At 36.4% G+C, this 26,392-nt stretch overlaps 3 protein-coding genes across 3 annotated transcripts in view; 1 reads left to right on the top strand and 2 right to left on the bottom strand.

Moving 5' to 3' along the window:
- Positions 1 to 10,141, bottom strand: part of rai14 (retinoic acid induced 14) — a 49,804-nt gene extending 39,663 nt beyond the window's left edge. Inside the window, exons 1-2 of the mRNA XM_059526222.1 lie at positions 9,898 to 10,141; positions 9,164 to 9,235 (exon numbers count right to left, since the gene is read on the bottom strand). Of these exons, the coding sequence (XP_059382205.1) occupies positions 9,164 to 9,199 (36 nt within the window). The 5' untranslated portion in view covers positions 9,200 to 9,235; positions 9,898 to 10,141. The remainder of the gene's footprint in view (positions 1 to 9,163; positions 9,236 to 9,897) is intronic.
- Positions 10,142 to 14,991: 4,850 nt separating this feature from the next.
- On the bottom strand, positions 14,992 to 16,892 carry LOC132116691 (granzyme K-like). Its single transcript, XM_059525556.1, has 5 exons — positions 16,734 to 16,892; positions 16,483 to 16,627; positions 15,804 to 15,942; positions 15,456 to 15,710; positions 14,992 to 15,354 (listed from the first exon to the last, which is right to left on the bottom strand). The coding sequence occupies exons 1-5, from the start codon at positions 16,795 to 16,797 to the stop codon at positions 15,184 to 15,186; spliced, it is 774 nt and encodes a 257-aa protein (XP_059381539.1). The 5' UTR covers positions 16,798 to 16,892; the 3' UTR covers positions 14,992 to 15,183.
- A 7,022-nt stretch (positions 16,893 to 23,914) lies between these two features.
- Positions 23,915 to 25,567, top strand: LOC132116689 (relaxin-3 receptor 1-like). Its single transcript, XM_059525555.1, has one exon. The coding sequence runs from the start codon at positions 24,163 to 24,165 to the stop codon at positions 25,399 to 25,401; it is 1,239 nt and encodes a 412-aa protein (XP_059381538.1). The 5' UTR covers positions 23,915 to 24,162; the 3' UTR covers positions 25,402 to 25,567.
- Positions 25,568 to 26,392: the final 825 nt, after the last annotated feature.

Genomic DNA, 26,392 nt, shown 5'->3' with positions numbered 1-26,392 from the left:
CATTAAATCGGTTAACCGTCCATCTACAATTTTAATTGATTGCATCGCTTAACCGACAATTAATCGATCATCGATTAATCACTGACATACCTAGTTGCTTCACAATACTTTAATACTCCTTGCGAGTCAACCTCTAGACCAAAAACCAATGCTTTATAACTGGCTCTTGGCTGCCATAAATCTGAGTGAATTATTTTGCATGATGAAGCAGGGGCGTAAATTTTTTCTACAAGTTGGGGGGGGGGCAATAACATAAAATTTCTCAAGAGCAAATTTTGAAGGGGACACAAATAATACAGCTAAAATTGAACTTGTAAGGATATGTATGCACAGAGGAAAGTCTTATCAAGCTGTTGTGGTTGTGCTGCGACAGAGGTCGTGTCTGTTGTAGGCGTTACTTTTTGAGCTACTGTATCACCGTTGCCGCAGATTGCTTTTCATGTCTGCGGATTGAAGTGAACCCAATAACATTTATTTTAGTGCCCGGAACACAATTTGTTACAAAGGAATCGACTCTGTTAGTTTGAGCTAATTTTGAGTAGCAATTGGGTGGGTTTTGTTGTGAAAACCTGGCAACCCTTTCTGTCAAGCAAGTAACGTTATTATTGCTAACTCATTGAAAAATACACTGGCATCCTCTGTATTAAAGAGAAAATAATCACTTCACCCAATGTGAATAAAAAAAGCCTTGGCAGCCTTACTTACCGGAGTTAAGTCAACTATTGACTTTGTTCTCACCAGACTTGTGTATGTGTAGGTGATGTAAAAGAGCAAAGCAGGCATGACATTTGGACCAAAGCACTGTGAGGCAAGGGAGGGGGAGACTCAAAATGTTTTTTAAGTTAAAATGCATTTTTACCCTGTTTGTGTTGTTTTACAACCTACACAATTATTTTTAATATAAAACATTGCCATTTACAATACACAGCATGTTTTAAATCATATTTTGAGGGGGGACAACCCTCAGACGGGGGGTTCTGCCCACCCCCTGTGATTTCTGCCTATGTGGTGAAGGTAGCATTTGTACAATTACAATGGTAACAATTTCTCCTACCATAATTTATTTGAATTGCATGTCTTTTTATCTCCTTGACATTGATTCCCTAATAAAGCAACCATCCTAGTAATGCCACTAGAATCTGGCCTGGCAAAAACATGAAGGAGGTACCTCTAGGAAGACTCTTCCCTACATAATTTGTTCAGTCATCATATTTAATTGCATAAACATTTTAATTGCATATTTATAATTAATGTGATTGGTAATAAATTTCATTAAATTAACAGCCCTACCATTTCCACCAGGTAACACCCACAGTCTTCTGTGTTAAGATAACGTCCAAAAAAAAAAAAGGAAAGGGCATAGCTGAAATAAATTGCATTGTTGCAAGCAATCAACACACACTCTAAGACTTATCTGGGATGAGCCTCCTGAAGCAATAATACTAACAGTTAATAGTCCAGAGCCAGACACGTTTGATTCATCCTGATGGCTAATTTCTCAACCTGGAAAGCCTGTCATTACTTCACCACCGACAACTGTTACTGAGATGAGTCATGACTAAACCAATTTGAAAGCTCACAGAATGTCTTAAGTCACAAAGGAGATAAAGACGGACCATCATATACTATCAGGACTGCAATATATCAAAGCCACAATTACATGAAGGGCAAACAAGGCAAATGAAAACTAGAGTCTGGGATAGTTGTATTAGGCCAGAGGATGTAATATGTAGACCAGAAGGGACGTGAACGGAAAAGCCTGTGGTTAAGGGGAGGGGGGTGTTGGGGTTAGATTTGCTAATCTCTAGGAGCCAGGCAGCTGGGTCTGTCCTAATACAGAAACCATCTTCTTAGTGCGGATACCTGCTGTGCCCATTCTCATCCGCTTTACCACCAGATTCACTCTGATTGGTCATCTGGGGCTTTATCTGATTGTTCCTGAGAGCTGTAAACATTTGATTGGTCAATTGAAAGCTGATCTGAAAACAGAAAAGGTATGGGGGTCAGTTGTTTGCCTACCCAATGACCAGACATGTCAAAATAAAGCTCACTTTTACTGAGGTTATTTTTAGTTATCATTTCGATGTTTGGCTGGCATGACCAAAGATATGAAATTAATACACACCTGGCACTGTCAATAGAAGGTGCTATTTATAAGTCAACCTACTTTTGGCCACGGGACCGTTACACGGGCAGCCTAGACCGTGATCCACTCCCTTTAAGGTTTGAATTAAGAAGCGACCGAGAGTGCATATGAAAGGTGTCAGAGGATAGAAAGGAATTAGCGTCTGGACAGTCTGCTACGGCCGAGCAAATACAGTTAAACGCTGAGGGGGGAGGGATGCTACATGTTTTCACTACAAATACTTTAACAGGTCCTGTGAAATAGCATAGACTCTGATTCAACCCACAAAATAAATATTGCACAGGAGACGTTTGTCTCTGCCATTTGAGGTTATACAATGTAATGAAGGGTTGTGTGTTTTACCCTCACATGGCAGAGACCCCGTTTCTAAATCCCCTGGCAGCCATATCTAACTGATGAGGTAATTCCACAAAGCACAGCAAGCCTTATCACTAGCCAGACTACCCTGCCTCCCTCCTCAAACTCTTTAACTCGACACTGGGCACTGCGGATTCTTCCCAGAATGGACGCACTGACCTAAGGTGAAAGCTAAATTCCATTAACAACATTATGAAGCTATTAATCCACGTTTTTTGTTGACTAAACTTTTATGTGAAGAGTAAAAAATGAGTCCTTATCTCCTTTGGACAGCTCAGGATAGATTCACTGAGGGTTTCATCATGTTGAAGGTTGCAGTTAATGTGGAAAAGGGCTGGGGTAAGGACACTAATTAAGAACTGTGGACATGACTACATTCCAGATGAGATAAATCCAGTCTGCTGGGAGTCTTGTCATGACTTTTTTACAGGAAAAGTAAATTAAAAGGAAATAAAATAAATTAACATCTATTTGGTTTCATAACACATTTAGCTTTACATTAACATCTAGACCTGATCATTAGATGCAAGACTGCACCTGAAGCAGGTTAAATGCCGCATCAACAATTGAGAATAAAACAGTCCTGTGAAAACACAAAATAATTTGTACAAGATGGAGATATAATGATATGGATATATGGAGGTATAATTCACCCAAAAAATGAAAACCCTTATGAGTTTCTTTTGTCGAACACAAAACGTTGTTTTAAAGAATGTTGGTAACAATACAATTTTGTTGACTCAAATATTTAGCATGAAAGGAAAAAGCTAGACACAAAATGACAATTTTCATCACTGGGTGAGCTATCCGTTTAAGACTTTGGAAAGGGGTTGGATTTCATTGTTCCGTTTAGGTTCAGCGCTGTTCGTTTTTGAATAACCTGATTTCTTATGCTTTCTCAATCTCGTACAAATTACTATTACTTCTCATGAGACTGGGTTGAAAAATCATGCTTGACAGTTCATCTGATCTAAAGCGTAAATGACACAGCTCTGCTAAATAAGGATCATCTAGGCCATTTCCCTTTTATTCATTTCATTCAACTTCCTCTGAAAAACAAGAAGTACAAATCAGGACAACTAGAAACATCAGTGTTCTAGTAAATAGATAAAAGCCCATATAACATCAGTGGATAGCAAATTACAAGTGAAATGCTCAAAACACATTTTCTTGCATACTGCAAAAACTGATTTTAAGCAGTAAACAGTGCTTTCAGACAACAATGTGCAATGAAATGTTATCCAACAATTCATGATACAATATTTCCATTGCATCATCTAAATTAAGGTTACAACTAAATGAGACCAAATAAGAAAATTAGGTACCCTATTAATTACATTACATAATATTAACTGTTAATTTATTAAAAAGCTTAAGACACAAGCCGGTAAATAAAGAGACTGGACTATAACATCAGCAGTCTGCAAAACATCAGTTAACATCTAGTCTCTTACATGGTAAAAGAATCCCAAGAAGGAGTGGAGGTTTTCCAAATGTTTTCTCAATGACTTAAGCAGACCCTGTGTGACTCTACGAGCTGATAAAAGACAGCTCTCATCATGTCAACATAGCAAAATGTGTCTGCTACTGATTTGTGTACACAAAAGGTCTATTCTTTCAAGTGAATGACAAATAAAAAAAGTCAAATAGAGCCGCTGTCCTACTGAGATCCCATAAAACTGGTTTACACCAAGCTGTTTTTAATGTCTTGTAACTTACACATAAAGACTGAAACTTGATGCCACCCTGAGTAAGAGGCTAGATAAAGCTTTTTATGTTTCTCTCAAACATGCCACAATGCCAACAAATTTAATAATAGCACTCTCTTTCTTTCTTATGCAATGTTACGGGTAAATCAGGACTGTTCAAATGGTACTTCAAACACTGGTTGAGTAACATCACATATATTACAAGACCTTGGCCATCAGCTGCTATTATAAAAGTATTTATCCTGGCAGTTCTAATCTCCTGTTTTGCTCAAGAATGAAAGCCTGGCCTTACACGAAAATTCCTGTATGGTTCTGGACTGACACACAAAACCCAAAATAGAACCAGGAGGATATTTTGTTTCTCTTGTTCTTGATTTACTTCTTTTTCTAAAAAACACCCTGTATGGCAAAAAACTGAAACAAGAGTTTGGATTGGTGAGTGTACAGGTTTCAAAGCAGAAGTGATGATAAAATACAACTGAAAGTAAAATACAATCCATATCAAATGGACGGCGAATGCATCAGACCGGAAATGCAATACCGTGTGAAATTACTTCGCTACATAGCAAAGTTCAAGTTTGGTGATCTCTGACATGCAAATTCGTATCACCTGATTGCTTGAGACCAACAGAAGATCAAAACATCACAAATTGACTTCTTGGTACAGAAATTTCAAACCTGGAGGAATTGCTAATTTTAGCAGGGTAACATTATGTTTTATACGACACAACTTAAAAGATTACAAAAATCACATAAAAAGAGAAGGGGCTTGGTGTGTGGTGACAATGGAAACAGGAGCAGATAATTTTTCTATTGCATGATATTTGTATGTGTGCGTTTGTGTACTTGACTAAGAAATATTGTGACTGATTGTAATCACTTAAATAAAAAACAATTATGACTAGAGAGTAGGGCTGCACAATTCATCAAAATTAAATCGCAAAGGCAATAAATGGGGATTAGACAGAAGCTGCGATTGTCATGCTGTCTTTCAGTGAAGCACAGTTCTGTGATCAACAGTAAATGTCCATCCAAAGGCCAGAGGGAGCTTTTGCGCTGAAAATCCAAATGTGCCCCGAAGAAGACATCGCTGCAGCAGAATAAACAGAACATTTAACTGCTTTCACTGATTCAACCTGACTAATAAACACATATCTATGGCAATATATGGTTTATTGGAGTTCTTCTTCTTTCCATTATAATAAAGTATATCTATAATGAAATGCTAATCGACATAGCCATTATCACTGCTTAGAATACAATGAAATATTGTGTGCCTTAATTATTCTGTTTAAGAAGCAACATCATCTCACAGAAGGATTTATTTCAAACACTTGGCTGACATTATGAGGTGAGTTTGAAGTAAAAACGTTATTAAATGTGCTATTTTCACGTGCTCTCAGATGGAGCAGCATTTACTACACAGAGCCGTAGTTCACTGAAAAGCTATGCAAACAGCTGTTATTATCGCAAACGATTTTGTAGATTTTTATAATCCTATGATTATATCATCCGTGATTATGAACATAATTTTGCATAGCTTGTCAAAGAACTATGGCTCTGTGTAGTAAATGCTGCTCCACCAGAAAACAGGTGATGGAGATTTACTGTTAATCACAGAACCGGCTTTACTGACAAAATGTTCATGACAATCACGATTGTGTTCGATTAATTGTGCACCCCTAGTAGTGAAGATATTTTGTTGGTGTGGTGTGAAAACCTTGCCACGTGATGTCATATTCTGGTCCCGCTCTATTTCGCAGCAATGTCCAAATGAATTTTGCATGCTAAAAGTCTAGTGTGACCATGGCTTAACACAATGTCTACACCGGACGTGACAGTTGTCATGTTGCGCTGCATCCGCTTAAGTCTGTCTACTAGTGGATGCGACAAAGCAACCATTAAAAATCATTTGAAATTTGTGTCAGCACATCATAAATAGTAAAAGGGCAGCAGTTTACTGTCGTGTTGTGTCATGCTGCATCCAGTGTAGACAGCATCACAGACTATAATGAGCTCTATAGTATTTTATTCACACCACGCCACTCGCGTCCAGTGTAGACGAGGTGTTAGGATAAATAAACTCTGTCCAGCATAAAGCAAAGTTTTAAGTAACAGTCTTATGTGCAAGTATTTTAATTTTGTGTGAAAACATGGTGGAAACCTGCAAGTTTTCTTAGACAGAGCTAAGATTAGAGAATTATACAAATGAATATATGAATGAATGAATTATATGAATGTACCTCTGACTGTAAGAAAACATTCAATGGTATTTTTCTTTCATCTTCACTCCATGTATGACCTAAAAAAGTTGTGTTCTTACTCATAACACTGATTTGCCCATAGAGGTCACCGGACACAGCTTTAATTTTTCTGTTCGTTAAGCACCACCTAGTGTCAGAGAGTTACATTTACATTGAGCCTGTGTGCAATTTTTGACTGGCAAAGATTTACTTAATTTGCATGCCCTATTAATAAGTAAAAAATAAGCTTATGTGCATTATAAACATTTAAACTATTTTATGAAGCAGATAAAATAGATATAATCATTTATTGGCCTGTCGCAATAGTTGATAAATTAATTAATCGCACGATAAAAAAAAATGAGCTCGATAATTTCTTTTTTCAATTTTTATTTAAAAAATTTAACATGTCATGATGTGGGGTTAGTCTGGTAGAAAACACCCTTTCCGATGGCACAGATGTCCCGGGAAAAAAAAAAAGAGATAACGTCTCGCTAGAGAGACCAGCTTTGGGAAGCGCCTTTCATTTGCTTGTGGATGTTTGCGTCTCAAGTGATACAGCATTGTACTTGCACTACTGCTTTATTTTAATACCGCATAGCATATTTTGCAAGTAACTTCGTTGCCCTTTCTCTCGAAATGGGCCTACTTTTCACTCGCTACATTTGGCTTGCTCAGCTAAATATGTCTGTAGGCGTGTAGTTGCGTGTGTCAATGCGCCCAGTGAGTTCACACACACACACACACCGCACGTCGTTTTCTCCTTCTTTCCAAAGCACTCGGGCAGTTGTGCTCCTAAGGCGTCTGTCGTTGCTAAGTATCCATCAGCTGCGTTCTCCATTTCAACAAGGACATTTCAGTAATCAGCAAAGATTTATTTAAGAAGAAAAGTAAAAAAGAACTAAAAAAGCCCATTTTTAAAAAACAACAGGGAATTTCACCCTGAGGGAAGCTGATTGAGTTAGTTCTTGTCACATGACCTAGTGTGCTTGCATCATTCTGAAAAGCTGAGATATTTTTAACTAGATGCGGTGCAGACGCGCCTGGAAAAAACGAGCGCATTGCGAGCGCATCGCTTCCATTATGGGCGCCTATACCGCATTTGAAATAACAACTCTAGCACCAATTTTTTTTTTTAAAAGACCTGATGTGACCAGCCCCTTCATAGGTCAAAATGTTTACTTTCGGTTAACGGTTAAACGGTCAATATGAGCAACTGGCATATAAACATAATATAACATACAAAATTAATTAATTTTAAGCCACACAAAGTCAACATGTTGGTATTTCTTTCTCTGAATCTGCCATAAAATAAAAGTCTACTGATCTCTGAAAAGGTGTACCTGTGTTATTATGCCATTATCATTATATTAGATGAAATTGGTCTTAGAACGACAATATTATAGTTTATCGCGATAATTTCTTGGACAATTTATCGTCCAGCAAAATTTTTTACCGTGACAGCCCTAATGATCTATTAATCTGTTATCATTTTGACTTAACCCTTTTATTTAAAGGATGGAATGTGAGGTTTACCTTAAATAAAACCTTTCAAAGTTTTATTTAAACATTTAGTACATTATTAAATAAACAGTTGTTAGTCATGTTGTCATTTAAAATCCGGACAGCATCGACAATGTTATTTTATTAGTGTTCATGCAAACCATAAGTCATTTGTTGATTTAAAATATAAAACTCAGTGAAACAATTTACGTTTCAGTACTTTTTGAACATTTCCAGCACATTTTAACAGTACCATGATAATACTGATAACCACAATAATTTTGGTCAACATAATTGGGATAAGAAATTTTCATAACGTTATGTCTCTAATATATATATATATATATATATATATATATATATACACACACACATGCAATATAATGTTTTTTTTTAATATAAAAAATGTCAAAGTTTTGTTCCTGGGCAACCACACTGTTGTGCAAGTAAACACCCACCCACCTTTCAGTAAAGATAAAAACAGTAAAGCATGTCTTCTACACCATACAAGGAAAAAAAATTATATTAAGAGCTGTGAATGTGGCTATGGCAGGCTTGCTCTTAACAACATTCCATGTGAATGTTCAAAATGCCAATGTGACCATGTGCTGGCAGAAAGTATATTAAAACTCAGCTTAGTTCTGCGGTTTGATGATCACATAGAATTTCACAGTAATCTCTATCCGCTGACTCAGCCCAAAAGGCAATGATTTGGCAAGCCAAAACATGCAATTATAAGCAATAACGTTTCGTTCAAGTACATTCCAATACTTCAGCCTGAGACTGATGAAGTTCTATTATAGGCTTAGAAATGATTGCTGAATCACATCTGGTGGCAGGAAGCTCCACCGAGGCTTGTTTTATTTATTTTTTGTCATTCATTTTTTGGGAGTGCATATATTCTCAGCCTTAAAATTATACTCCCAGTTATGACTCAGTCATCATCATAAAGCTGCAGACATGTCTGATTCTGAGTCATTCACCCCAGTCTAGAACATTCATACAAGCTGACTATGAAACTACACCTAAAATTCCAAATGAACGAAAATATGTGAATTAAAAATGTCATACATTATTAAGTTGTTCAATTATTGTCTAACTTCATAGAGGGATAGTTTATACAAGTCTTAATTTAAGTGTATTAGACCTATACAACACCATTTAGTTCGCAAAAACCAGCTAAAAGCACACTAGGTAATACTTACATCACTTTTCCTAAACTTTGCCTTCAGGCTCTTCATATTAGTCCATTCAGATTCCAACAGATCCCAGGACACCTGAATAAAATCAAACTTTAGTTAGTCATACACACATACTCCAAAGCAAACTGTTGCTTAATGCGGCGGAAACTAAGGATCAGGTCAGCACTGTTATAAATGGCAAAACTAGGACCAAGCTCTTGGAGGCAAAGCACAGAGATGGATCAAGTTACAGTGGCCCCAGTGGCAGGAGTACTGAATCTAATGTGTGGTCACTGTGCAAAGTTTACAATGTCAGAGCATTTTGTGTTACTTCAAAGTTGTACAAAAAAAAAAAAAAAAACATGTCAAGAGTCCAGACACTCTGTGAGCTCCATAATTACACATAAACCGGGGTCACTGATATTCTTGGATATTCCTGAGGAGTCTCCACGGGAAAGTCAAAAGTTTGGATGGAGTGTTCAGAAAGACTCCAACAAGATAAGAAAAGCAAACAGGACTTACCGCGCGCTTCACTGAGGAACAATGGCAACATTGTGTTCAACTATAGCTGACAGGAATGATGATTGTAAACAACATTGGCATGTAAATGTAACACTGAAGCGAAATTACAGCTATTTTGTTCGGCAGCCTGAAGCCTGAAACGCTCGCTTCTAAAGTTCAGCGGAGTTCTAATGGAAATAGTTTGACATTGGAAGGAAAAATATACGGGAAAAGAGTGTTTAGATTTCTGCACTTACCCACTTTGCAAAAGTTAAGCCGCGCACACAGACCTCAGGGGTTTGTCGCTAACACACTTTTCCGAATGGTGTTAAGTGCTTCATATACAATTTAGTTCTATTTGGAGTCGTGGATATTAAAAGAGAAAATGCGAGCGGCGGGCAAAAGGGGAGAAACCAGGAGCAAAGTTATTCACCGACAACAATCCATTCAAGTAGCGCTCGCGCTGCCTCTGATTGTTCCCCGGGCAGATCGAGTGACGTCACCATCAATGTGTCCTCGTGACCGAGCTTGACTGTATATACACATTTAACGTTACAGTGCACGAAACATGTTTTATTCCCCTTACAACATTTTACTATGGTATACAATAATGTTAACCTTATATCTGCATTAGTCGTTAATTAGAGGAACATCAATACCTGTAGGATTATTTTAAAAGAAAAAAAAAATTTTTCCTTTAAAATAATCCTAAATGTAAAAATAAATGTGTGTGTGTCTGTGTGTGTGTGTGTGTTTGTATAAGTTGTTAACATCAGGGTAAATTATAGGAAGCATAAAAATGCTTGATCTGTTCTTCTGCTATTTGTACATTTTGTAATTTGCAAACGTTTGTGTATCTGAGAATTTTAATCAATAACCAACTGACTTATTTTCATCAATTGACTGCCAACTAATTCCACTGAAATACTGACAAACGTCATTACATAACACGTCATTAATTTAGCACATCAGTCAAATGCGGGTTTTAATTTATGAGTTAATTAAAATCTAATGAGTCTACATAATAATAATAGGCTATGTGTACTATATATAGGCTTATAACACACACACGTATATATATATATATATATATATATATATATATATATATATATATATATATATATATATATAGTGTTTTCTGCTAAAATACTCTTTAAAATAAATTCATTTTAATGTATTTTATCGTTGTAATAAACTGTTCTCGAGAGTGTTATTCTGTCTGAGGAAAAATGTACTGCTGTCAGTAAATGCTCGGGAGCAGATATCTTTATGGTTATGCATATAGGCAATAAATAGATGTTGTGAGCGATATGTAATAGCCTACATTCCACTGGGACCATAAACGTGTCCTCGGGGTCTGAAGCCAAACGTGTGGATTCGACGCTGACCCACTATCCGGTGCAGCAGTGCTGGGGAAGGGCGCCGCGAGGTGGACGCGTCCTGCGACTTTAAACCCTTATTTGGCTACCAATAATCTACATCACATATTCATTCAGAACGTTTATACTCTTGACAATATAGTACAACACATATGGCATCAAATAGAACTGTGTGGCCCACCGACTCACATTGGAGAAGAAAAACAGCTGCTGACAGAAAGAGTTTTTGCTATTTCTTTCCAAATAAACCACTAGGGACAAATAAAGGCTTATATTAGTATCATTTGCTGTAACATCAAGCACATTCATGCTTCATTGTGTAATTTAGGCTTTTATTGTCCAAAAAAAAAAAAAAAACCGCTGACAGTAGGGCTAATCCTACAGTCCACCCTCGTAATTTCTTCAGTGCTGTAACACATCTGTGGTTATGCAGCAGCACCAGAGCAAAGAATAACACCAATACCATGCTTGTCTTTTAGGTTGGTGTGGTGGGTCTGTGCCTTGGTGGTCTATTGCCACAAGCAAAAAGATAATCAACACAACAATAAGTTCAAACCACAGGGAAACTAATTTAGGTTACCTATAAAAAAAATTGTTATGAGGAGAATATGAAAAGAGCTTACAAAAAGCAACACAGCCCCAGGCTTCATAAACAAGTTGCAACACTTGCAACACAAGTTCTGATTCTATTTGAAAAAAAAATACATACATATATATATATACAGTACAGACCAGAAGTTTGGAAACATTAATATTTTTAATGTTTTTGAAAGAAGTTTCTTCTGCTCATCAAGCCTGCATTTATTTGATCAAAAATACAGAAAAAAAATAATATTGTGATATATTATTACAATTTAAAATAATTGTTTTTAAATTTATTATACTTTAAATTATCATTTATTTCTGTGATGCAAAGCTGAATTTTTAGGATCATTATCACATGATCCTTTAGAAATCATTCTAATATGATGATTCATTATCAAAGTTGGAAACAGTTCTGCTGCTTAATATTTTTTCAGAACATGTGATACTTTTTTAGGATACTTTGATGAATAAAAAGTAAAAAATGTTTTTTTTTTAAATATAAATATTTTGTAATAACAATATATACTACTGGTCAGTAATTTTTTTTCTTTTTTTTTTTATAAAATCAATACTTTTATTCAGCAAGGATGTGTTAAATTGATAAAAAGTGATAGTAAAGAAAATATATTATTAGAATATATATTATTAGAATAAATGCATTTCTTTTTAACCTTTTATTCATCAAATATATTAGACAGCAGAACTGTTTCCAACACTCATATTAAATCAGAATATTAGAATGATTTCTAAATGATCATGTGATAGACTGGATGTTACATGTGACACTGAAGGCTGGAGTAATGATGCTGAAAATTCAGATTTGCATCACAGGAATAAAGTATATTCAAATAGAAAACTATTATTTTAAGTTGTAATAATATTTCACAATATTACTGTTTTTTTCTGTATTTTTGATCAAATAAATGCAGGCTTGATGAACAGAAGAAAATTCTTTCAAAAACATTAAAAATAGTAATGTTTCCAAACTTTTGGTCTGTACTGTATATATATATATATATATATATATATATATATATATATATATATATATATACATACATACATACATTCAGTAAGGTCAATAAGATTTTCAATAAAAATATATGTATAATAATTTTCATAAAAAATATTAAATAGCACAGCAGAAAATCAGCATATTAAAAATGATTTTGTAAAGATCATGTGACACTGAAGACTGGATTAATGGCTTCTAAAAAATTCAGCTTTGCCATCACCAAAATAAATTAAATTTCAAAATATATATAATTTTTTTATTTTCTTTAATTGTAATAGTATTTCACAATCTTGCAGTTTTACTTGTATTACTGATCACATAAATGCAGCCTTTGTGAGCAAAAGAGACTTCTTTCAAAATAAATAAATCTTATCATCCCAAAGCCTTTTTTGATAATAATCATATATATATAGGAAGCTACAAAAATGTATAATATAATATAACAAAAAATATAATGAATACATTTTATAATACATTAAAAATGAAAATGTGACATTCAACCTACAAATTATAATATAGAGGCTTCTAAATACATGCTTCTTCAAAACAATCATAGGCTGCACCATTTACTGTGTACTTTTCTCAATTGTAGCCTAGCTGCAACCAAAGATGACAACATTTCTACTGTCTCTCCCAGAATTATACCAAATGGCCTACAGAGTACAGAATAATTAGAGTCTTTTCCAAAGCCATGTGTTTCTGCATATTCATTGAAACAAGAATCTGTAGAGGGCTGTTTATTCTGCTTCCTCCACACTCATCTTCATGGCCAATATTCAGGTTTATCCCCTCATACAGTGGCTAAATAAAGGTTTGGATTGGAGAGAGGCTTAGAGTTGACATGGCCCCTCACCTCACCTCACTTCAATAACTGAAGCTGCAGGAAGATTCCACTGAGCTACCAATGTACCGGAAAAGCTATATGTCACAAACCAAGTACAATGAAGCTCAGCTTTTAATCAAAAAATTTCCCAGGCTTGAAATATGAAAGATCCCAACAGGATGGGAGCTCTTGATTTTGTGTAGACAATGCATACTGGTCATGTTGTTAGTGGTACTAAATATTTCAGTAATTATGAATATTCATCTTCAGTAAACAGCCCCCCTCCCCCCCATCATAAATAATGTATTGCAGACATACATGCAAACCAGCATTTTAATAAGCATGTCAAAATATGCCAGCACTAGGACAGCATCCCTCCTTCACTGTCCAGTTTAAAACTAAATAAAAAATAAATGTGATGAAAGATTTTAAGATTTCAAAACAACACTGAAAGGCAAATGAGGGAATCAGTAATTACTTTAGACACACTTGGCTTGGGTTATGTTTGGAGGGTTGTTCCTGAAGGAATTAAAAATGTAAAGAAATAGAAGGTCTCTCACCTCAGAAACAAACACATAATCTCTCAGAGGAATCTTCTCTAAAATGAGTTCAAGTGCATGCTTGATAATTGAAGTTTTCTGTCCAGGAGGGGGTAGTACTGCCACTCCATTTCACTCAGGTCTTCTGGCATTTTCTCTCTTCTCTCGTCCTTCTGCGAAAAGCAGATTTGGAGAGGGTCTTGCATCATATGCTTTCGACGGAAGACCTTTGAATGTTATCCACTTTGAGCTCTAGCCTAGCTGAGAGCGTATTCCGCATATGGCACACAAAATATTCTGATTATATTGACTGGTAAATTGTGTCTCCACTTAGACTGATTAAAGTCCCTACAACGTAACATCCACAGCGAGAAGATTTCAGAGATACCCATGACTCAAGGATATTGCTGATACCGTGTCCCTTCATCCTATCTTTAATGGTATGACATAAACTGTAAAAAAAAAATAGCTAGCTGTGGTTGCCAAATTTTAACACAAAATAGTAACACCTTTTAAGTTTTACGGATTTAAATGTAGGCTACATTCACAGTAAAAACACACATTAGCTAATATTATAGTATACATAGGTCTTCTTTTGTAGTTTTAAACCACAATAAACCGTGCCATGATGAATCGAATTTCCACAAGTTGAAGTAAATATAGGGTATATAAAGATGGTGCACAAAAGTCATTCACACAAATACCTGATTTGTGTGATTGTGTTTGCATACAAAGAATATTATAAAAGCCAGTGGGAGTATACTCTATGTGCTTTGGTGTTAATATAAAATGTGTTCAATGTAATGGAAGACAGATAAAGAAAGCATTACTAATTAAATAACACATTCACTCATTAAGTATAGTATTTGAAATTTAATCTATCACATTTCGGAAGAAGAAAAAAACAAACAAACCATAAAAAGGAAATATAATGTGTACCAGTCAGTGTAGGTCATCTTGTTTAACCATGATTGGGTCCATTAAAAATAAAGCATACTGGAAAAGTATTCTTCACTAAGTTTTAATTAATGCAATATTGGATACATATTACTCAATTTTACTACATGTTAAAAAGTGTGAAAAATAATCAGGTATTGCTTTGTGAATATACGTTTAATCTTAATTCAAAAAGCTTTTTTTTTTTTAGTTACAGCAATCTTAAGTAATCAACAGTCTACATGCTGGAAATGTTTAGCTTCTTAAAAGGATGTGCTGTTGGATTTCTTTTTCAGTATGTTATTGATCCAGAAGATGTGTCTTTTGGAGAGAAAGGTGTAAACAGTTGGTTTCTTCGGATTACCGCATACTTTTGACCCTGATACCACTCCAACTAGATTGTTCTTACATTCCAGAGGTCCACCGGAATCTCCCTGAAAAAAAAGAACACAAGTTTCTTCTTCCTTTCAACTGGTAAAAGGATTATTTCAAAGAGCCTACAACCAGCCATAAATCAGACCACAATATAACATACCCAACAGGTGCCTGTATTGTCTTGCTTGCCTCCTGCACACAGCATGTCTTCTGTGATCACAGGATTATCTTTGTAGTAGATGTTGCACCGTTCCCTGCGCATCACTGACACCTCCAACATTTGCAGTTTATCAGAAGGTTCCTTGTCATTAGAATCAGTAGTTCCCCAACCTGTCACAACACAGTTTGTTCCAGGTGGAACATCTTTTTCCTTTTTAGGGATTTTTTTGGTTTTTGCTTTCACTTTTTTGTTTAGCTGTAGAACAAAAGGCAACGCACAAAAGCATTATGTGAAAAGAGTCATAAGCTCACCATGTCTAAACAACAACCACATTCAGTTCATCTTTACCTTAATGAGCATGATGTCATCTTCTTTAGTTCTTTCATTGAAGGTTTTGGGGTACTCGTAACTGAGGATGCCAACACGCTGAGTGCCTTTACTCAGAGACAGAGATCCTATGAGAACGGTCACAGATTTCATGTTTTTTCTGAAACAGAAAAACGAATTAAGTGTGCTTAGGTGCAGATACTTTATTGAGCACTAGCTAAGTTAAAAAATCAAGAGCTTAGAATTAAAGGGGGGGGGGGGGTACACACACACAAATATAATATAAATGATCTTATTTGTAAATTTACTTTTCCTTTTGAAAGATTATATGGTAACACTTTATTTTGATAGTCCACTTTCATTCTACTAACAGTAACTTTGCAACCACATGTTAACTAGCAGTCATTAGTATTAGTAGACTGTCTGCTTAATACCTTCTAACACTTTACTTTGATAGGCCCACAACATACAACATTAAACATGACTATATGAATCTCTGCAAGTATATATCAACTTATTTAACTAACCCTAAACCTAACCTAACAGTCAGCTCTGAGAGTTAGTTGACATGTTGCAAATTTAGTTAGTAGAATGTCTGAACTTAGTAGAAAGTGAACTATCAAAATAAAGTGTAACCGATTATATTATACTTCATAAATACATTACAAGTTTATTAATATGCCGAAAGTGGTTGCCTTACTCTTTGCAACATGCTGCAGTTAAAACCCACTGGTCTTTAATCAGGATTCCTCCACACATATGCTTCTGGTTCTTCTGAATAGACACCATCCATGGTTGTTTGTTTTTTACATCTTTGCCTCCGATAATGGACACCTCATTGCAAGCTGAAATAGAGATTTTAAAGGTGGTTACGGATTCAACAAAAACAAACTGATGAATATGACTGGTGAACTTTTTAATCAAACTCTGTGACAGATAAATAACAATTACCTGCCACTTTGAAAAAGGTGAATGCCATGAAGTAATACATAATCAAATATCTGCAAACATCCATCTTGCTGCCTGTTTTCTCAGCCAAAGTCAATGTGTTACCTCAGACATCCAACAACACCAAATGTAAGAGCTCTGAGGAAAAAAACCTATGTAATTGGGTTAATTTGTGGTCAGAGCAACATCAAAAGGTTTGCACGTGTAGGAGGGTTTGCACACAATGTGATGCATTTGATTTTGCAAATTTAAACAAGTTCACAGTTTCATATCCCTATTTGAAGAATATAAAACCAACAGAGAAATGCAATTATTTTGCAATAATTACCTTATAATACTGCCATAACCTTAAATGGTGTTCATATGAGAGCAGAACTTTAAAAAATAAAAGTGCTTTAAAGCTGAGGGTGAGTGGTAAACACTCTACTGACTGTATCTGTGGCATTTCGTCAATTCATAATGAAAATAAATTGTATTACTCAAATTACATTGACAGAAAGGCACTTGCAAAATGCTATTGGACAATCAATGGACAGCAGCGGTTATCCCTAAAGACTTCCTTAGTAAGGGATCGTATTTTACAAATATGCGACAAGCTTTTGTTTTCTGCAGTAATCAACACTATTAATGTTGTAGACCGAACATAAGAGTCCAGTTATGGTACCATTTAGAGTAAACAGAGGACGCTGCAGTATTATCAGACTATTTCTCAAACTTTCCTCCTCTATTAAAATGAGTCTAAGAGGGGATCTTTGTGACAAGAGTTCAGAAGTGTCTTGAAAGAGAAATCTCATTGGGGGACATGTAGCCCTCACAGAAAGTGACTAACAGTTTTTCACACCTTCAGAAGTAAAGCAGGGGCTTCAAAGCAGAACGCACGATTGCAGTCTCCTGCTGCACCAACACCTCACAAACGTGTGAAGACTCTCTTTTACTGAGCTTCATACCAAGACATAAGAAAACATATCTTAGAGCAAAAAAATGAAACCACTTTTATAAAAATGAGTTACTATATTTGCAAATGAGAACATTTTACTTTCTCTGATGTTTAAAAATATAGAGCAATTTACCAGGCTCCTAGAGCAAGAATATTAGGTATTTATTAATAGTGATCACATTAATAATAAAAAAAAAAGTCAATTTAAATTTTTTTTTCAACTTATACAACAAGCATTGCCATCGTGCATCATTGCTCTAACTGATTGATTTCCCCTGGATCAAAGAAGAACCTTTCTAATCTTAATCCAATATAGACTGAAGAAGTGCACAGTTCCTGTCAGCACACAAATGCAATGCTGGATGCGGGATTAAAACCCCAAAACTGACAGGAGATCCTCAGGGCCTGTCAGCATTATTCGGGCTTCATTTTCCATCTGTCATAACGTAACCGCTGGCAACAGTTATTGCCTCCATTACAAAAGGCATCATCGGATTGGATGGATTTCAAAATCGGCCAAAAGTTTCATCAGCGATGAGAGGTTATTAGAGCCAAGTAATGGACCTCTGATCTCAAGTAAACAGAATTGATCTTAATTAGCACCCGCAACACACACACCATTCTGTACCACACAGAAATCTCTTTAAAGATCTGTGACTGTGTTTTTCTTGAACTTGATGTTCCTGGAATTCCCATGTGGATTTGTTGTTGAACGATCTAATAATCAATGAATGCCTTTCTAAACTTTGTTACACAGATGTCTAAAGTGTGTTGAACAGATGCTATCATTAAAGTGAGAGACATTTTATGCTTCATTTTCTAATGAACTAATTCCTGTGGCACTATTTAGGCCAAACATAATACTATATTACAAATAATTATATTACTTATATAATAGACAGAAATAATAACATATAGACTCAGTTCAAAACGATTAACTATTAGTCCAATGAATGTCTTTGAGCTACTCTCAATGATCTTCTTGTAAAGTAATTAAAAGATTCATGAAAATGGGTGATATTTTTTGGGGCATGTTTTCTGGTTCAGAGTTGCATGAATGGACACATTTTTAGCAGTTCTGTAGTCTTTAGACTCTTTAGACTACAACTCATACAGCCATGGTTTGTGCATTTCAGATGATTAAATTGGCTGTGCTCATGCCTTGGCAGAGTAAGTCTGAATAAACAGGCAGCTTCAAATAAATGCCCTTGATGCAATCCGTGTAGTGTCTTTTTCATCAAGGAATTCTTGTGCTTGAAGGCATAATTACACAGCTCAAGCACCTACAGAGTATTTATTCAAGGGCGTTGAAATCCAAGAGGCTTTATCTAATTCATACTTTTGGCATGACAGCTATTTGTATGAAGCTATTCCCCGAGATCTCTCAAAAATCACCAGGATATTTATTTATATGTTTGTGTATTTATTTACTGAACCTAAAGTGATTTGGTAAAAGGTTGCTTGTGAAAATGGCTTGTAGAGAGTCAGTTATCCAGCTCACAGATATTCTCAAAGAACAAACTCTTTTCATTTCATGGCTCAGGAGACTTGTAGTCTATCCAAAAATGAAAATTCTGTTCATTTACTCATCCTCGTGTTGTTCCAAACCACTCAGAGTTTTTTTTTTTCTTCTGTGGAATACAAAAGTAAATATTCTAATGAATGTTTTATCCATCTTTGTCCATATAAATAGTCAAAGGCGCTCATTTATTGTTTTTCACTTTAAATGTCTGGTATTTCTATCTATAATTAATGCATACAAACCTGTCTAGAATATTTTGTAGTGAAATGTTATTTTTTCTTACACAGATTTCAAGGGATCATATGATGCGATTTAAATTTTTCCTTTCTCTTTGGAGTGTTACAAGCTCTTGGTGCATAAAGAAGATCTGTTCCGAAGACTAAAATCTCAAATCCAAAGAGATATTCTTTATAAAAGTTAAGAATCAACCGATCGTAAATACGCCCCCTAGTTCTAACACACCCTCACATGTCTACATGACTGTGTGGGAAGATTTGCATAACGCCGCCCAAATATTCACGCAAAGAAAGAAGGCGTAACTTTCATTCTTGCTGTTGCCGCCGCTGCCATATTGTGGAGTCGCTGTGTATTTTGATGTGAAAGCGAAACTACTTTGTTTGGCCTTCCAAAAGAGGACACAACTAGAAAACAGCGGTTAAGCTATATTTACAACACTGTTCCGGAACAGTTAAACCTAAATATACAGATGTGTGCAGCGCATTTTATGGAGGATGAGGACTGTTCCCTGTGACAGTAAATTAGCCTATAATGTAGGTGTCTGTTTCTATAAAATGGGGCGGTTCCAACTTTGCAAGGACAGTCTGGTGCTTCTGGCTCACAGTCTAAGTATGTTTAACCTGTTAACTGTCACTGGCCCACGGGTGGGCCCATTTGTCATTGCATGTTTAAAACAATTATATACTATACTTAACCTGATCTAATATTGACAAACAATATATCGTTGGAAAGCTCTAAGTGTGTACTTTTCATATTTGACCACTGTTTTGCAGGAAATATTATATAGTGTCAAACATTGATCAATTTGTGACAAGAGAAAGTAACGAAAAAATCAAAACTATACCAGGAGTTGTGACCTTTGTTATGAAAAACCCATAAACACACTTACAGTGACTTAAACTTAAATTTTTATGCTAATATTCCAAACTAAATATATTTTTTAGTATTTGTCCAAAAATATTGAGAATACAATCGAAAATGTATATATTTTTAAAGGATTTGCCACTGATGATTCAAACACTACTTTTAAGCAGTGTAGAGTAGCGCTTGTTGTTTGGAATTTCTCAGCTCACAAATAGACATGGTTTTATGTAATCATGCAACACAACGCGTAAAAAGACAGTATAAGTTATTATAATCAGTAACTATGTCCCCACTGAATGCAACAAATGCATGGTTTATAATGAGTTTTGTGCCAGGAGACGGCCTCACAGTATGGTAAGGTGCGTAACATTTCCATCAGACACTTGAGGTATTCTGCCAATCACAATGCACTGGATACCTGGCCAATCCGAGCACATCTCGTTTTTACAGACCGATAAACCTTGTAAAAAAAACAATGTGTTTCAGAAAGGCAGGGAATAGAGGAGAAACAATAATGTACAGTATGTGGAAAATAATGTACCCCCTTTAATAACACAGAACATAGGGAAAGAATAAGAGCAAATTAGTTGTTTTGTGTTCAGTTAATGAAAAACAGTACTGCTAAATAGACAGAATGTCACAATGACATTCAGCAACAACTCCCACAACACCACTATAGACATTTACTTTTCATAGTTATTTTTTCAATGTAATTCATTTATTTTTTATAAACTTCTGTCTAACCTTTTATAGTCAGAAATTGGATTAGGTAACACAAATGAAATGACATGTCCAAGTGAGTCTGAGTTTCAGTACATCTGATTTAGTCACTTGTTGAACAGTACAGTTAGAGATCCAGAGTTCATGTGTTTACACCATTGTAGATCCAAGGCCCTTGTTTGCTTCATCTAGGAACTGGTTTCCTTTGGGAAATAAAATGACAGAATAGTGTATCTGTTGACTAAATGGAAAAAGTAGATGACACAGTGGGAGCAGCTACCTGTGACAAGTTTGTGGCTCATCCATCACCTGAAGCAAACAACAAAGTCAATTACACCTTAAGACAATGCAAGAAATCAAACTTAAAAAACTGAGAGGCTTTCTTTGGACTTTTTGGTAGAATGGGGAATATTCAGATGGCTGAAAAACTCTATATGACAAAAACAAAATAAGAATATTTAAACATGTGCATGTACAAAGAACATGTACATGTGCATGTACATAAAAACAATAGTTGGACGCACCCTGGGAAATGTCTACTTTTTGAGTTCCAAAACTTCCCTGGAAGCAGCTGGTTTCACATACGGTCTGAAATCCTATGCATAAATTCATTTAATTTATGCATTTAAAAATGCTTGGTTGGTTATGTATGATTACCTCAGCTTTCTGTGCAAATAAAATCTGCTCAATTAAAAAATAATAATAATAAAATTAACATATTGCATTTGAATACTGAGCATAACAAAAGGTCATATTAACGCACAACATACTTTTCCATTTAGTTTGCTTTTCACTCCATTTGAGCTTGTCATGTTTAATGAAACGTTCAGCAACAGATGTTTGTTTTGGTCTTTCTTGTATAGAGTGACATTGGGAAATGTTCCCAGTCACACCTGAAATGTCTGACCTAGGTTTGAACACAAAACATAACACACAGGCTTGTGTTCAGCTTTGAAAACATGAGTTGAGACAGTGTAAGAGGACAAACCATTCAAAAGAACAGAGGAAATGCTCTGAGGGAACAAGACTGCTGTGCGCCTCCCTCAGCTATCCATGTTCCCTTGTTTGTATACTATGAGGAGATCTGATGAATTATTCATATGAGCACAAAAAAACAAAACAAAAAAACAGCTGCAGTGGAGACTTAATTAAAGATTGATTGTTGGACTTCAACATTGTAGATAAATCTGCCCAAGAGCAATGTTTGAGGATGGCTTAAGTCAATAACTCCCTAAAAGTGAGGATTTGTTACAATTTTTAATTGATTTGAGAATTTCAGAATCGGATTTGTCAGAATTTATTTCCATCTTCACTTGTTTTGTTTCCAGATTCAGGGTAGTATGCCGAAACCTGTAAACCTCTAGTACAGTGATATTTAATAGTAAACCAAACTGTTATTCTTGCTGTTAAATACAGTACTTGCTTGAGAAATATGAATTCCCAGAACTATATTGTATATTATGGGTGCCATAGATGCCCTGTACCCAAATATATGCATCCAAATACTAATTAAAAAATATAATAATAGCTTTAGCCTAAATAAATAAAAACATTATGAAGAATTTTGGGCTATGTTCCAATTTAATTTCCTTTATCCAATTCCATGAACTTGCACTTCTCACTCTTCACTTGCACCTGCACACTGAAAAGAACAAGATATGCCACTGGCACAGAAGCGCAAAATTGAGCCTGTTCTATGAGGAGTCTGATTCAAACTGACCTTTGAAGTTGTCACAATACCTGACGTAACATGGTTGCCAAGAAACTATTTTGCTGGGCAAGCTGCTGTTAGAAACCTAGTCTCATTATTTAAGAATGGACAAGAGTGGAACATCTTAGTTTAGCATTAACAAACTAGACTTTCATATCTCTGCTGCCTCAAATGCATTATTTAACTTGAGCTATGGAAAACATCTGACTCTTATTCTGTCTTATGATGTAAAAATGTTGAGGTAGACTTTAGGGTTTTACAGTAAACATGTTTTTGAAAACCAGTCATATTTACTGCATATAACCAGATCCAATCATAAATCCCACACACACTGCAAAGCTTCATTAAAGAGGTTATGTGCACCATAACAAGCTGATGATGAGGATTTGGTGAGTGGCAGAGATCACTTCCTTAGATCTGAGCAGTTTATGTGCAAAACAACCATCAAGCTTTTTATATATATATATATATATATATATATATAGGCATCTAAAGGCAACTAAATAGAGTAAGAACAGGAAAACTTTCAACATTTCAATTAAGAAATATCATACTGAAAATGCATCATTTCAAAAACAAATGCACTTTATATGCACATATGTATCTTACATTATACCATGTGCATAAAACATAAGACAACATTTTTTGAAACGGTATTAAATTATGACAAGAATGAAAATTACCCTTCTCCTAATTATATTCTAAATTCCACCCTCATTATCGCACTCCACTGAAAGTATGCCAGCGTGGTTTTAAGTAATTGTGTTCACTTGTTTAAGCACAGGTTATTATAAAAAGAAAACAATAGAGAGAGAAATAGAAAGGTTTAAGAACGGATCTTTATCATTTTTAAACTTATTTTAAAACGGCACACATAACTGCTCCTTTAATTTGTGCAATTGAATTCAAAACCTAACAGGCATTAAGTGGATTACCTTTAACAATTAGCACCGTCTCCTCTATCTGCTCAATTAATGCTTCAAAACTCAATACGGTGCATCAGTTCTTAAGTCTTTAAGATGTTAATTGTAGAATTTATCCACTTCTTCACTCTATTGAACCATTCAGAGCACCGCATCACAGGGAGCACCACTGTCTGTGCTGCGTAAAAGCGCAAGCCATCCAATCCATTGACACTTGGCTCTATAAAAACGCAGCGAGCCGTCAGTGCGCGTGAAGCTACGCACGGGCAACAGATTTGTGCGGTAAATATCATTAAAATATGGTTGAACAGCCTCTCATAGTCAGATATATTGAAACAGAATTAAAAGACCCACTTGGTCTTAAATATCACCGTTGCAATGTGCGCGCAAAGACGATATTGTCAGCGGAAAGCTGTAATGGCAATGACAGACAGTGGGGTAGACGGGGCATGTTGAAATGATAAGATTCAGGAATGAGTGACACTGACAGAATGGGGAAAATACTCTAAATACGAACAATGCAGAAGACTCCTGAGATGCACGAGGAGCGCACCGACTACGCGTCTGGAAGTCTGCCGTTAAGTGATTACAACACGAGCTTCACGGCGAACAGGACTAATATCTCGTGGAGTGACTTTCAGGATCTCGCCGATTTGGATAAACCCGATTTTATGGGAGACGGATCCGCGGTCCTGAGAATCATCATTTCTGTCATATACTCGGTTGTGTGCGCGCTGGGTTTAATCGGTAACATCCTCGTCCTTTATCTCATGAAGTCCAAACAAGCATGGAAGAAGTCTTCTATCAACTTTTTCGTGACCAGTTTGGCGGTCACAGACTTTCAGTTTGTGTTGACGCTTCCCTTTTGGGCTGTGGAGAACGCCATGGATTTCACTTGGCTGTTTGGGAAGGCGATGTGTAAGATAGTTTCTTATGTCACGGCTACGAACATGTACGCCAGCGTGTTTTTCCTCACTGCTATGAGCGTCGCGAGATACTGCCTCGTGGCTTCGGCGTTAAAAAGTAGGAGACGCCGGTTGCGTTTTCCCGCGCAGTGGATGACTGTAGTCATTTGGATTGCAGCGGTCGGTGCCGCTCTGCCGAACGCGATATTTTCCACGACCGCCACGGTATCCAACGAAGAACTGTGCCTGGTGAAATTTCCCGACCGGAGTGGGGATGCGCAATTTTGGCTGGGTTTATATCACGCGCAAAAAGTACTTCTGGGGTTCCTCATTCCGCTCGGAATAATCACGGTCTGTTACCTGCTTCTCCTGCGCTTCATAACGAACAAAAACGTAAACACCACCAGCGCTAAGAGGCGATCTAAAGTGACTAAATCTGTGACTATCGTCGTTTTGTCTTTTTTCCTGTGCTGGCTGCCGAACCAGGCGTTAACAGCGTGGGGAATCTTAATAAAACTCAATGTAGTGCACTTCAGTTACGAGTATTACACCACGCAAGTGTACATTTTTCCAGTCACAGTGTGTTTGGCACATTCAAACAGTTGTCTCAATCCCATTCTGTATTGTTTGATGAGAAGGGAATTCAGAAAAGCGTTGAAAAAGCTGTTTTGGCAAATCACTTCGCCTTCTGTGACGAACATGAGACCGTTTACGGCCTCAACGAAGCCCGAGCAAGATGAACACGGTCCCGCGCTGGTTCCGATCAGTCCCGCTGAGCCCGCGCTTATTTTTTATCCTCCAGGGGCTGTCATGTATAATGGCAGAAACGACCTTCTGCCTAACAGCACATAAAGAGTTGTTGATGATAATGAGACATTTTTCAGACTCATACAAACTGGCTAATAATTCATTTTTTCTCTCAGCCAACAGAAACAATCAAAGAAACCAATGCGCTGAGTGAAAGAGTTCCAGTCTGGAACACCTTTTGGAATTGGAAGGGAGCCTCCCCATTCAAAACCTTTCTTACAGGGACAGCTAACCCCAAAATTAAAATTCCATCATTAATTTCTCACCTTCACATAGTTCCAAACCCGTAAGACCTTTGTTCATCTTTGGAACACAAATTAAGATATTCTTGATGAAATTTGAGAGCTCTCTGACTCTCCATAGTCAGGAACGCAACCTAAATGTCCCCCGGTCAAATGCCTTCGATTAACTGATCATCAGCAAGTGTGAGCACCTCTGTAAAAGCAGATGTTTTGGCAGTTTGCTGGTTCCTATGGTTGTGTTAACAGGATGCCAAGGAGGAAAGACATCAGCAATGATCTTAGAGAAGCAGCTGCCATCAGTCTGGGAAGAGTTCTGCACTCTATGAGAAAATCCTGAAGGAGAATGTCCGGGAGTCAGTTTGTGACCTCAAGTTAAGGCACACTTGGGTTATGAAGCAGGACAATGATCCAAAACACACCAGCAAGTCCACCTCTGAATGGCTCAAGAAAAACAAAATTAAGGTATTGGAGTGGCCAAGTCAAAGTCCAGACTTAAATCCGATTGAGATGCTGTGGCATGACCTTAAACAGTCCATTCATGCTCGAAAACCCTCGGGTGTGGCTGAATTAAAACAATTCTGCAAAGAAGAGTGAGCCAAAATCCTCCACAGCAATGTGAAAGACTTGTGGCCAGTTATCGCTAGCCCTTGATTGCAGTTGTGGCTGCCACGGGTGGTTAGTAGACTTAGATGGCAATTACATTTTCACATAGTACCAGGCAGGTTTGGACAGCTTTTTTCCCTTAATAAATTAAATCATTATTTCAAAATGGCATCTTGTATTTACTCACATTA

This window comes from Carassius carassius, chromosome 36, assembly GCF_963082965.1.
Source record: "Carassius carassius chromosome 36, fCarCar2.1, whole genome shotgun sequence".
Classification (NCBI taxonomy): domain Eukaryota; kingdom Metazoa; phylum Chordata; class Actinopteri; order Cypriniformes; family Cyprinidae; genus Carassius; species Carassius carassius.
Note: the sequence above shows the minus strand (reverse complement) of the source record. Positions and strands in the feature narration are given on the sequence as shown.